The following is a 12,500-nucleotide window of genomic DNA, read 5'->3' on the forward strand; positions in this document are numbered from 1 at the left end:
TATCTAATGGTGGGGAGGATATTAGTCTTCTATTAAAGATATGAGCATTTGGTTTGGAGTCGCTTGCCTCTCGCTCCCATTTTTCTCCCGGTTGGGTCAAAGCGACCCCCTCCCTCCTTCCCCCACACCTCCCTCCTTCCCTCCCCCCCCTCCAGCCTTTTTTCTTTTTCTTTTCTTTTTTTTTATAAATCTGCTAAACCAGCCGTCGAAGCCGCGCCGCAGCTCGTCTCCCGCTACAACGATTTAATCTGCCCGGCACCTTTTCAATCAAGGAGTGTCAGGCAGGGCCGCTCTCAAACACGACTCTAATACGATGCATGGACACACACACGTACAGGAAGTGAGGGCGATGCGACGGGTGGGGGGAGGGGGGGGGTGGGGCGCCTCGGCGAATACTTTTTGTGGGCAACGCACGTGCGCCGCTCGTCCACCGAGGCGCGGATCAATACTCCCAATCATACAGGTGACAATGGCCGCAGATTCATAGGCCCCTGATTCACACCCTGCTATCATCACCTCAAAATCGCACAATCAAGGGAGGGTGGGGTTGAAGGCAGACGGTGCACATGTGAAGGCGGGGGGGTTAGGGGGGGCTGAGGGGGGGTTGAGGGGGGAGAGCACGGGAGCTTGCAGGTACATGAAATGTGTGAATATGTGCGTGAAATGAATTGAAATGGGTGTGAAAGTGCATCTATTTGAGGCAGATGCATATACACATCCCTTTGTGTTTTTGAGTGTGTGTGTGTGTGTGTGTGTGTGTGTGGCACATAGAGTACATGTGTGTGTGAGTGTGAGAGTGCACGAGGTGTGTGTGTGTGTGTGTGTGTGTGTGTGTGTGTGTGTGTGTGTGTGTGTGTGTGTGTGTGTGTGTGTGTGTGTGTGTGTGTGTGTGTGTGCCGGTTGTTATCAGAATGACACCATCCTACTCGCTCTCTCCCTCCTGGAGCCCCAGAGGATCAGTGGAGCTGCACCAGTTTCAAATGAAAATAAATGAGAGGCAGTGACCGCTACTGCCTGGGTCCCACTTTAATGAGGAAAAGGAGCAGAGAGGGAGGGAGAGGGGGAGGAGGAGGAGGAGGAGGAGGAGGAGAAAGACAGGGAGGCAGGGGAGGGTGTGTGTGTGATGGGGGGAGAGGGGGGAGAAATTGGAAAGTGAGGGGTAGAGATTGGTCCGAGTTGGCGACGATGGGGTGTGTGTGTGTGTGTGTGTGTGTGTGTGTGTGTGTGTGTGTGTGTGTGTGTGTGTGTGTGTGTGTGTGTGTGTGATGAATGGAGCCGCCCCCCCCCAACCCCCCTCCCCCCACCACCCTGTCACCGATGCGATGGCCAATTACAGTTGGAGCACGCTCCGATGCACTGCAGGTGGAGCGGACGGTGTTTTTGAGTGTGGACGCAGATTACCCTCCCCCCTCCCTCCATTTGCATTGAGAAGGAGAAATCGCTGTGCAGTGGACAATTTAGAGGCGCTTTAGGGGGTGATTCAACAGAACATTTACACCTCTGCAGGTCCGGCTGCACCGATATGCACTGGCGTAAATATACTGTCGGTCAAATAACTTCAAAATCTTTAGTCAAATTGGGCGGAGCACCAAGAAAGTGCATCTGACTGCAGTTTAAGAGTTTTTATTTGCATTGTTTCCAACCTTTATACTATCTATACTATAGTTTTATCCACTTACAGTGAATATAAATGCATTAAACAGGAGACAGGACACCATTTAATTCCGTTTTTATAGCTTTTTTCGAATGAAAAGATGCCAAACGCTCCCTTTTAAACGTATTTTTTTTATATGTTTCTGTTTTGTCATTTTTGCGCAAGGAAAGAAAGTCGGTGTCTACTTTTCTCATTTCTGTCGATAAGATTGAAACACATCACCAATCTCTCCCAGCAGTATCCGCTACTAAGGAGAAAGAAGGCCGATCGGTGAAGGCTGAAGTCTTTGTTATGTTTTTGCAGAGAGCGGCTTTAAAAAAGATGTTTTATGATGAAAATTTGATCAAGCGGCGCTTCAGGTGAAAAGCTGCAACTTCACCGTACTTCAAAAGCTTTTTCCGCGGTTTCGCTGTAGGCTGGTGAAACTCGACTTCACAGAGTTCACCTAAAGGATCGCGGTGCTCGGCGAGAGTCCGGAGATACGAGGTCGTCCCCGGACGCTGCGTTTTCTACTTGAGCGCGGATGTCCGGTCCGGTCCAGCGGAGACTATTAAAACTAGCAGACAGAAGCACAGTATAGCCCGGAGGCCTCTGTGTGTGTGTGTGTGTGTGTGTGTGTGTGTGTGTGTGTGTGTGTGTGTGTGTGTGTGTGTGTGTGTGTGTGTGTGTGTGTGTGTGTGTGTGGAGACGGAGGGAGAGAGACCTACAAATATGTCATGTCGAGACCACCAGCACAGACGTTAGTGTCCGAGGGTCAGTGAGCAGGTCACGAGGTTATTTGTTCGACAGTGTTGGACTTGATCACAATGTCCTGTCATGCTGAGTGTGTGTGTGTGTGTGTGTGTGTGTGTGTGTGTGTGTGTGTGTGTGTGTGTGTGTGTGTGTGTGTGTGTGTGGATGTCGTCGTCGTAGTTAGACTTCAGCGTTGACAGTCATCCGGTTTGTTGTAATCTATGTATCCATGGTTACGGTGCCGGATACAGGCAGACCTCTTGTTTAACGTCACCTGAAGAATGACAGGAACCTTCGTGGGCAAAACCCCCCCCCCCCAAAAAAAAAAAAACAGTTTACGTAGCACCTAATAACTACTTAAAAACAATCATGACAGAAGTCAAATTTGGGAAAAATTTGAGTTGTATTTTGATATTTTAGTTCAACCCATCTGCTAACAAGAAGGGGGGCGGAGTTAATGAGCAATACTGATACCAACCACTAAGGGGGGGGGGCCTGTTGGCAGCTACAGGTGTACTTCAGGTGCGACGACTGCGAGAAGCAACTATTCAATGATCTGATTCGTTGAAATTGAAGATGATTTGTCCAATCATCTGCCAAATGTTGAATTTTTTTGCCCTTTTCCAAACATTTCCAATAAGAACGACCTCTCAGATGGGTTCAGTGTAACAAACCAGCTGGTGCGCCGGGATATTAAGTCTCATCTATAGAATTTTATTAATTATTAATTTTTTTTTTATCCCTGAACCACTGACACTCTCTTTCTAGTCATTCATATCATGATGAATGAAAAAAAACCTGAAGGTAAAGCAGCATGAAAAGCGGCTCCTCGTTCACGTGTCGTGTGCCACGTTCCACATGATGGCGTCTTTAAATAGCCGCACTCATCCCGGAAAAATAACGTATGACAAGCCTGACTAAAGACATGAAATGACAATGTCACAGGCCTATAAATAAAGACCGATATTGCTCTTATTTAATCATAAATTCTGTTACGAAAACAGCCCTTTTTTAATTTCCTTTTTTTTTTTTTTTTTTTTCTTAAAGCATCATACATCCGTCCGTCGGTGTGTTACAGTTTGTGCGTTGTGGTCGGGTCGTACGCGAAAACAGGTCAACGAGCATTTGGAGGCTGCAGCCCACACAGGTAGAGCACGTTTAACTGGAACAGCGCGTCCCGAGCGGAGTCCGATAACAAACTGACCGGGGGGGGGGGGGGGCGACACGTGAAAACGGTATGAAAAAAGGAGGAAATGTGGGGAATGAGATGTGGAGGTTGAACTGTTGAGTGACGGAGAGGGTGTTCAGAGAGATGTCATCCTCTCCGGGGTTTTTGATTTGCTTTTCACTCCGTGGTTGTGCAGAAAATAGAGAGAGAGAGAGAGAGAGAGAGAGAGAGAGAGAGAGAGGCTGCATCGGGACGCCCCCTCCATCTTCCTTTTTCATTTCAGGAGGTAGTTCATCATGTTGCAAACACACACGTTTCGTGGCAGAATATATTGGGATCAGGATGTGTTTTATTTTCTTTATTCTCTTTCCCAGAGTCTCTGAGCGCCAGCAGTCGGGCTCGGTCTGCTTTTGGGCTCCTCACATGTCCACTTAGGCTCAAACGCAGCTGCTTGCTTTTCTGAATTATTCATGAGCTCCCCTTCGTTAAATATTCACGTGTGAAAAGCTCGACGCCGTCCGCTTACCCACAATCCTCTCCTGCAGGGTCGAGGAGGAGGAGGAGGAGGAGGAGGAGCAGGGCAGGAAGCGAAAGACAGAGGGCCCGGGATGATAGTTTACAGCATCTGATGGACAACACGGTGTTTTTAAATCGCTCTGTAAAAAAACCAACAAAAAAAACCCAGCTATTTTTGGTGCTGTCTCTTTGTTTCTGTCTTTTATCTCACCCCACCCTGTCTCCTCTTCCTCCTCCTCCTCCTCTGCCCTTCCCTCTCCTCCTTTTCTAAGTGATCGATTTGTATTGTTCAGGCAACTGAGCCCCCCCCCCCTCCCCCCACCACCACCACCAAGCCCGAGGTAAGAGAGATGAAGGCGGAGAAAGAGATAGAAATAACTAGATGACGGCGAGGAGGAAGACAAAAGTAGGAGCAGGAGGGAGGGAGGGAGGGAGGGAGGCAGGGAGGGAGGGAGGGCAGACCTTGCCATGAGCGGGAATGTCTGAAGAACACGGAGCCCAAGGGGTGAAGACGGAGTGATCGGAGAGGTGATGGGTGAAGGTGGGGAAAAAAAAGAGAAGAACAACAGCAGGAGGAAATCGGTGCAGCGGGTTCTTCTGAGGAGTCAAATCCAAACTGCAGGATGCTTCTTCAGTGTCAGCATTTCTCCTGAGAGGTGCAAGAGTTGTGAAAAGTTTACCTGCCTGCGTTCACGCTCTGGACGGGAGGCATTTACATGAGCGCTGTTTTTTGTTTTTGGGGGGGGGGGGGACTTTTAGTACACGTCCCGCTGCTCCCCTTACGAAGTACACACGGGATGAACTGCTTTGTCATCAAAATGCACCTTGAACTTTGACCCACATCCGTCGCGATCCGTAGCACGTTTCCTTTTTTAATGCCTCTTCTTCTTCTCTTGTTCTCTTCTTGCTTTTGTGGGCGGAGCCAGAGTGGCAAGCTCGGCCTGCAGACTGCAAAAAAAAAAAAAAAAAAAAAAATAGGAACATCCTGGTACTTTTTGGACATCCCACGTTAAACATACAAAATGTTTTTCTTTCCCCTGCATACTAAGTGGCGTGTTCGCACGGTGTGTTTCAGTTACCTCGAGTCTTCAGAGCAGAATTGCACAAAATCTCAGCGGGGAAAAAACTTGGCGACGAGTAAAGATGGGAAGGTTCGAGGTGACCGAGCAGATGCATCGGTTATGTTCGCGCCACCTGGCAGAGCCCAGCGGAAACCCAACCACACTTTATTTTTGTGCATGTTTAGTGGGAAAAAAAAAAAAATACCTGACTTTCATGGTTGATTATTGTTGCTGCCTGACGCTCGACGGTGGTAGAAAACCTTGAAATCTATTTTTATTTTTTTTAATTTAAAAGCTGCTCAGTTTAAGCTGCCGGTCAACGTGAATTAAACAATATGAGGAGTTTCGAAGAGCGTTTTTCACACTTTTCTTGATATTTTAAAGGCGGACATATTAAAACCGAATTCACCTAAAAGTGACCTGATTTAACCGGCGGAAAAAATACCAGATCTCGCCCGCCTCGCTCTCTTTCGCTCTTCTTCTCTCGCCGGTCACATGACCGTTTTAGCACGTACGATGACATCACGCCAAAGGTTGTGCTGCTGCGTCTAACGGACGACACGAGGTCAGACCTCAGTCCTTAACGTCACCCAGGAAGTATATATTCGACACTTAAAAGCCTTTTTATTCCGTATTGTAAGAATATTTTTGACGTGGTGCCAAACTAACATGAGAGTGAAATAAAAAGGCGTTTATTTGCTTTTTAAATCACCTGTTTTGTCGAACTAAGAAGTGCAGAATGACACGCTAACAAACATACGCATCATATTAAACGCAGTGTTAAACGCCTGCAACGCAAACCGCAGATTAACAAAAAACAACAACAAACAAACACCCCCCCCCTCTTCCCCCTCCCCCTCCCTTATAAGCTGCCGGTTTCACATGAGTACGTTGAAAATTGCGAACATTCATGTTTTATTAATGGGCGGATGTTTTGGTGTGTGTGTGTGTGTGTGTGTGTGTGTGTGTGTGTGTGTGTGTGTGTGTGTGTGTGTGTGTGTGTGTGTGTGTGTGTGTGTGTGTGTGTGTGTGTGTTTGGCGAACAGGAGGGAAGGATTAGTGCCGAAGATCGCGCGATTTGTTTACTAAACGGAAACAGGAGAAAACACGCGTTCGTTCAGGCTCGCTCGCTTCGGAAACACCACGACGACGCGGCGGGCGACGCACCTGCAGCGCAGTCGGACAGGTGGCCGCGAGTCTTCGGCAAACAGTGGAGGAACACACACGCGCACACACACACACACACACACACACACACACACACACACACACACACACACACACACACACACACACACACACACACACACACACACACACACACAGTCTCTCACCATCACTCATGTAGGTGTGTTTTTTTTGTTTTTTTTTAGCACAGACTTTTGGCTGATGTAGTGAAACGTGTTGGAATATTTAAAGTGCAGTTTGGGACACCCGCCGTCCCATCGGCTCTTAAAGGGCCAGTTCGCCCCAAATTTGTGAACGCTTTTAGTGGGAAATCGACGCCGACAGTCCTCACGGGGACTATTTCTTCTCTTGCGATGAAAACTGCTGACAGCGCGGTGTGCGGGGCGATCCGAGTTAATAGAGACGCTGTTTGTTGACTGCTTGCTTTGTTTTTTTAAATGCGCTTTGCTCGGCGCACCCGCGAAACAGACCCGTCCGTTGTGTTGTCGAGCTGGAGGCAACAAACAAACAAAAAAAACCTCAAGTTAAGTTCGAAGGAGGAGCAAATATTCCCCGGGAGCGCACGTTGTCTGGTTTTCGTGTAATTTCCTGGAGGATGAAACGCTTGAAAAATAGTGGTGTAAAAAAGAAAAAGTGAGTGAAATATCTAATGTGCTATTTAGAGCAAGAGACAAGGTGGCGTACTGAGGATGTGCTGGAGTCGGTAGTCGCTGCAACACAAAAAAAAATTGGTTGTGATGTCTTTTCATTGTTACCTCGTGTGATGATTTTTTTTTATTTTTTTCGGTGCAGGAAAAAAGTGTCGGATTTGGGTTACGAGTCGTCGCCGTCGTCTTGAAACCCAACTTCTTTTTTTTCTGTTCAGGTCTGAACGTGAAAGCCCCGAGCGGTGTGGGAAGTCAGCCGATTATGATGCAGCCCGCCGGTTATATAATGTACCGTAACAACCCCCCGCCCCTCCTCATCCACTTGTTTCTGGAGCGGTTGGTGGGTGATGGTGGTGATGGTGGTGGGTGGGTGGAGGGGGAGGGAGGGGGGTCAAGTGCGGTGAGACATGCAGCGTCGTCGCCACTCCTGGGACCGCCGGGAGCCCCGAGGCTGCTGATGTAGGATCAGCCTTTACCGTCCACACTCTGACCTCAACTCCTTGCAAGTAAACATGCGCGCTGACCCCCCCCCCACCCCACCCCACCACCACCCCCCTCCTCCGAGCTAGAGCCGCGGGCCAAGTCCCGCCCACGCCATACACTTTACCCTGCTCCGTGTGTGCATACCGAGCACTTTTCCTTGTTTTTTTTTTTCTCCCATTGACCCAGATACTCATATTCTTCCCCCAGAGAGCCGCCTCTCTCGGTCTAAGAGAGGCTCATTATTTTACTGGAGTGCCTCTCCTCTTCTTCTTCTTCTTCTTCTTCTTCCTTTTTTTTCCCCCCTCTCCTATACGGAGGAGGAAGGAAGTGGGGCAACCTGCAGTCGTGCTTGCACAGGGGTGCGTTCAAGCGCCACTCAGTTTTTTTTTTTCTTTTTTCCACAGGGGGAGGCACACGCCGGATCCACGCAATTAACACGGCGTAAAATAAAGACTCAGCAAATTTGCAGCGAATTAACGGGCAGGTTTATTATTACAGAAGCTACCCTCCCTCCCTCCCTCCCTCCCTCCCTCCCTCCCTCCCTCCCTCCCTCCCCCCCACGCGTAATTGCACCTTCTCCAAGATTTGGCCAACTCATTTGATTGTAAATCACCGAACTGGCCTTTCGTTTTTTTATTAAGTCACCACACTGAGGCGTGTGTGTGTGTGTGTGTGTGTGTGTGTGTGTGTGTGTGTGTGTGTGTGTGTGTGTGTGTGTGTGTGTGTGTGTGTGTGTGTGTGTGTGTGTGTGTGTGTGTAAGCCCAACAGTTTTCAATGGCTTTATTCACGGCATTATTTTCAGTTATAATCATTTGCAGGGCAGGATGTGTGTTCCTTTATTATTCGAACTGTGCACGCAGCCTCGCATTTAAACCAAAAAAAACCAATGTTATACGGTGTGAAACGGTGGAGTTATAATCCAGGAGGCGCCAGTTTGAGTCATGACGCAGAAGTTTGAAGGTTTTTTTTGTCAAATGTCGAAAAATAACAAGAATTTTACAGATCTGGAAAGTAAAAGAAATAACGTTCGTTTAAAACGTAAGAACGACAGCTTTAACGTTACGAAATAAGCGCCCACGTGTTTGATTGGCAGGTGCAGCAGATGATGTCACTGTTATCGGACTCCTGAAGAGGCGGCTAGTGTCGCAAAAAAGGGACCTACTGGACCCGGTAGTAGGTTTAGGAGGTCTAACCGGGCCTTTGTCGTCACGGTAACGACAATAAACACATTGCTCGCGTACATTTTGTACTCACGGGACACCGACACGAGTCTCACGGGCGAAAGTTTCTGCTTGTGTTCGACCCGTTCGGGTTCCCACGACTTCCTCGTTACGTAAAACGTTGTCACCTGACTTCCTCCTTTTTTGCACCCGTCATACTTTCTTTGGCCACTAGGCCCCCCCCCCCGAGTAAATAACTGGCTGCTGTACTGGCGGATATATTTGGGAACAGATTTGTGATGTCATCAGCAGTTTGATAACGGTCGAATCATTACTGCTGCATCAGCACGGCGGCCATGTTGAAACATACAGAGGAAACTGTGTTTAGATGCTGCAAAAAAAAAAAATCCCCCGAAACTTTTGCGTGTATATTTCATGTTACGACGTTATTTAAGAGGCGAAAGTGGATCGCATACGTGCAAAAGTAGATCAATTTTAACTTTAAAACCTGATCTTTGGATTTCAAACTTTCATTATATCGACAAACGACAGAGGACCAACAAGGAACATGTACATTTCTTAAAATCCTGCATAATTCCCGCTGAGATTTTGCCTGCAATTCATAAGGAAATGTCTTTGTTCGTCATAATTGATCCTTTTTAATGGTACAATGTTAAGTGATAATAAAGATAATGGTATCTTAAAAGTGGCACTTTATTTTCCGTCTGTCTTGACAGATTATTATCCTGATGATTACAGTAATGGTGTTATTTATGGTGCTTAAATTTGTGTGATTTAGTAGGAATATAAATGACCGAAGCTTCCTTTTTCTATTTCAACAAGATAAAGTGCAGATTGAAGACGTGTGCGCGCCCATGAATGATGCGTGACGGTTCAGAGACGAGGCTCCCGGTTGGTTCGGAGACTCGAGGAGACCTAATAGTTAAAGATCAGCTGCAGCGCGGCGCGCCACGCCTCCCCGGCTCGACACCTGGCTCTCCAACAGTCCGGCAGCTGCGCTGTTGCAGAGCGGTTTCTCAGACAAGACTGGGCGGAAGAAGGACAAACCGGAGAGGGGGGGGGAAAGAGAGAAAGACAAGAAGACAACAACAAAAAAAGACAAAAAAGAAAAGCGGATGGGGGAGAGCGAGCGGAGAATGTGACAACTGCTGGATGCGGACAGAGTGCGTTGCGCGCGCGGCTGGTGCTACACACCGCCTTTAGGGGGGAGGCCTCGGCTCTTGCACCTGTCCCTCTCCGTCTCCGCTGGACAGGCGCAGTTTTGTTTTTTGTTTTTTGAGGGGGGGGAGAGAGCGAGAGACCGACGCTCCTTTTATTTATTTATCAGGCACACATAGGGCAGACACACACACTCGGGCGCGCACACACACACACACACACACACACACACACACACACACACACACACACACACACACACACACACACACACACACACACACACACACAGATAGGGCAGAGCAGGCAACATGACTTCGTCCTATAATCTGGATTTCCTGCCCGATATGATGGTGGAGAGCCGGCTGCTTGTTCCCGGAGACAGAATGTGAGTTGTTCGCCTCCTCTTCTTATTTCTCTCTCTGCTTGATTCTTTTTATTTCCTCACTGTCCTGAAAAAGCTGCTGTCCGATGTTGGAAATGTTGCTCCGCTGCTTTTCTGATATGTGACCAGAATCGGGGTCAGAATTAACGCGTGTATGTATAGATAGATATATATATACACATAGATATATATATATCTATCTAGATAGATATATATATATTTATTTATTTATATACAGCCGGCGTGGCTGCATGTGTGTGTTTAGTTCCGGCTTGCTTGTTATTAATATCCATCGATAAATTGTGCCGGGGATCGCGAGGAGCGCCCGCGGCTGTTATCAGCTATAGACAGGACGGTGATGAATGAACGCCATTATGGGGGGGAATTAACGCCGAATACCCGCCGCGAATAAACCTCGTCTTTCACCAAGCTGTATTATTATTATCTTTCTCTTGGAGTCGGGTCGACTCCGGGAACATTTCCGAGCTTTTCCCCCCCTCCTCATCTCGGGGAACCAGAGGGGAGGTGGAAGTTGCTTTGATTTTCGGCAGCCGCCCATTTAGGATTTTCTCGGGGTCTTTGCCGGGCTGGAAACCGTGCAGCCGGTTATACGGGGAGCGCACCACGCTGAGACACATAAAGACCTCAGAGTCGAGCTCTCTATTCTCCCTGCTGCTTTTGGGTGGGTGGGGTGGGGGGGGGTGGGGGGGAGGGGGGAAAAGCGCAGGGAGTGATCTCAGTCACATGAGACTGATTCAACTCCACTAGAGGCGTCTGTTTTTACGGGTTTTTTTGCGTGTAATTCTGCTCACTTTGGACACTTGGAGGAGGTTGGAATGCGTTTTGCAGACAGAAACACACACAGGCTTTTTTTCTGTGCGAGAACATGCAGGAATGCACGGATGACTCGCCTATCCCGTGCGTTTCAATTGGATTTTGCTGTAATTCAGTTAAACTCCGGAATTTTTCTGAAGCGGGAGGGAGAGGGGAGGGGGGGGGAGAGGGGAGGAGGGGAGAGGGGAGTGCACAAAGGGAGGTCTTCATCCCGACATCATGAGTTGTTGGTCTTTGCTGATGGACCTCTGTTGTCTGTGCTGCAGCTTTTTGTGTGTGTGTGTGTCCTCTTTCATTTCCTTATGAAGGTATTTTTTTCTTTCTCTCTTATTTTCAGCGTGTGGTTATAAAAAAAAACACAAAAAAAACCAGGATTTAACGGACTCATGATGCATTACTTTGGAGGACACTGTAAATATCACAAAACAGGAGATGAACTATACATCAATGATTCTGTGAGTTCTCATAAAACGCTGTGACTCACTGATCATGTATAAACTGTCAAGACTGTAAGTCGCTGTGTGAAGAGGTTATTGTGGAAATATCAACGTTTAAAAGAAAAAAAGTGGACATATGAAAGCAGGTGTGTGTACTTAGGAACTACAAACCCACTATTCAGTATCTTAATTTACTGTAAATATTCAAATTATATCACAAATATAACTTTTAAAGTCACTAAATGTTGACTTCTGAGTCATAGAGGCAAAATTCATCATTATATTAAAACTATAGAGATATAAGTCAATGTCATACTAATACTATAGGAATATATTCCATACAGCACCACAGCATCATTATTAATGAGCTCATAAAGTACGTCAGACCAGCAACAGGTTAAGAAATCTGAGCGATCGACGGGACGCTCAACATGCCTTCAACAAATAATCTTCTTGTCTGTTGATTTGTTAATTAAATCTGAATCATTGTACGACCAACGAAAATCGTCAAGACGACAAATTCAAAGGGGGGAAGAACGAATTGGTTGAAGCGTTCATGGGCGGTAGACACGTCGGACTTGTGCCGAGTCGTCACATCTAGATGTTGCTGCTTTTTTTTTTTTTTTTTTAAGTGGCAGACAAAACCACCAAAAAACAAGTTGGGGGTCGAAAACAACCAACGATCCTGTTTCATATCATAAAACCGGTTTCCACCGCGGTGATACGACGGGAGGGAGGAGGGGGAGGAGGAGGGGAGGGGGTCGCGACCTTCTACCCCGCCGTCGACTCCCCCGTGTAGTCTATTACCCCGATGCTGCGCTGATGAGCCGACGTCCTCGTTAATCACTGTCACCGGCCTTGACGACCGTCGTCGGGGAGCTGAAGGCGGGACGCTGATCTCCGTGATCTTTTTTGCATTCAGCTCCTTAACGCGCCGCCACGCAAAACAACTCCTCCCCCTCCCCTGACTTCCTAAGGACCGGAAAAATGCGTCTCCGTCCCCTTTTCCCTCGGCTTCCCGTAGCGGCTCGACGCTGACGGACGCTGACAACATC

At 47.7% G+C, this 12,500-nt stretch overlaps 1 protein-coding gene across 25 annotated transcripts in view; it reads left to right on the plus strand.

Moving 5' to 3' along the window:
- celf2 (cugbp, Elav-like family member 2) overlaps positions 1–12,500 on the plus strand; it is a 175,168-nt gene that overhangs the window by 57,800 nt on the left and 104,868 nt on the right. For 5 of the 25 annotated variants that reach the window (XM_069717738.1, XM_069717756.1, XM_069717755.1 and 2 more), the window contains exon 1: positions 9,989–10,177. The exons of 19 other annotated variants lie outside the window; for them this stretch is intronic. In XM_069717738.1, the coding sequence (XP_069573839.1) occupies positions 10,101–10,177 (77 nt within the window). In that variant the 5' untranslated portion in view covers positions 9,989–10,100. Of the gene's footprint in view, positions 1–9,988; positions 10,178–12,500 lie in introns of those variants that run through there. One more of the 25 variants, XM_069717752.1, reaches the window with a different exon arrangement.

Source organism: Brachyistius frenatus, unplaced genomic scaffold (assembly GCF_029030835.1).
Source record: "Brachyistius frenatus isolate BFR_SWC_R1_liver_20210118 unplaced genomic scaffold, ASM2903083v1 Contig_179, whole genome shotgun sequence".
Lineage (NCBI taxonomy): Eukaryota > Metazoa > Chordata > Actinopteri > Embiotocidae > Brachyistius > Brachyistius frenatus.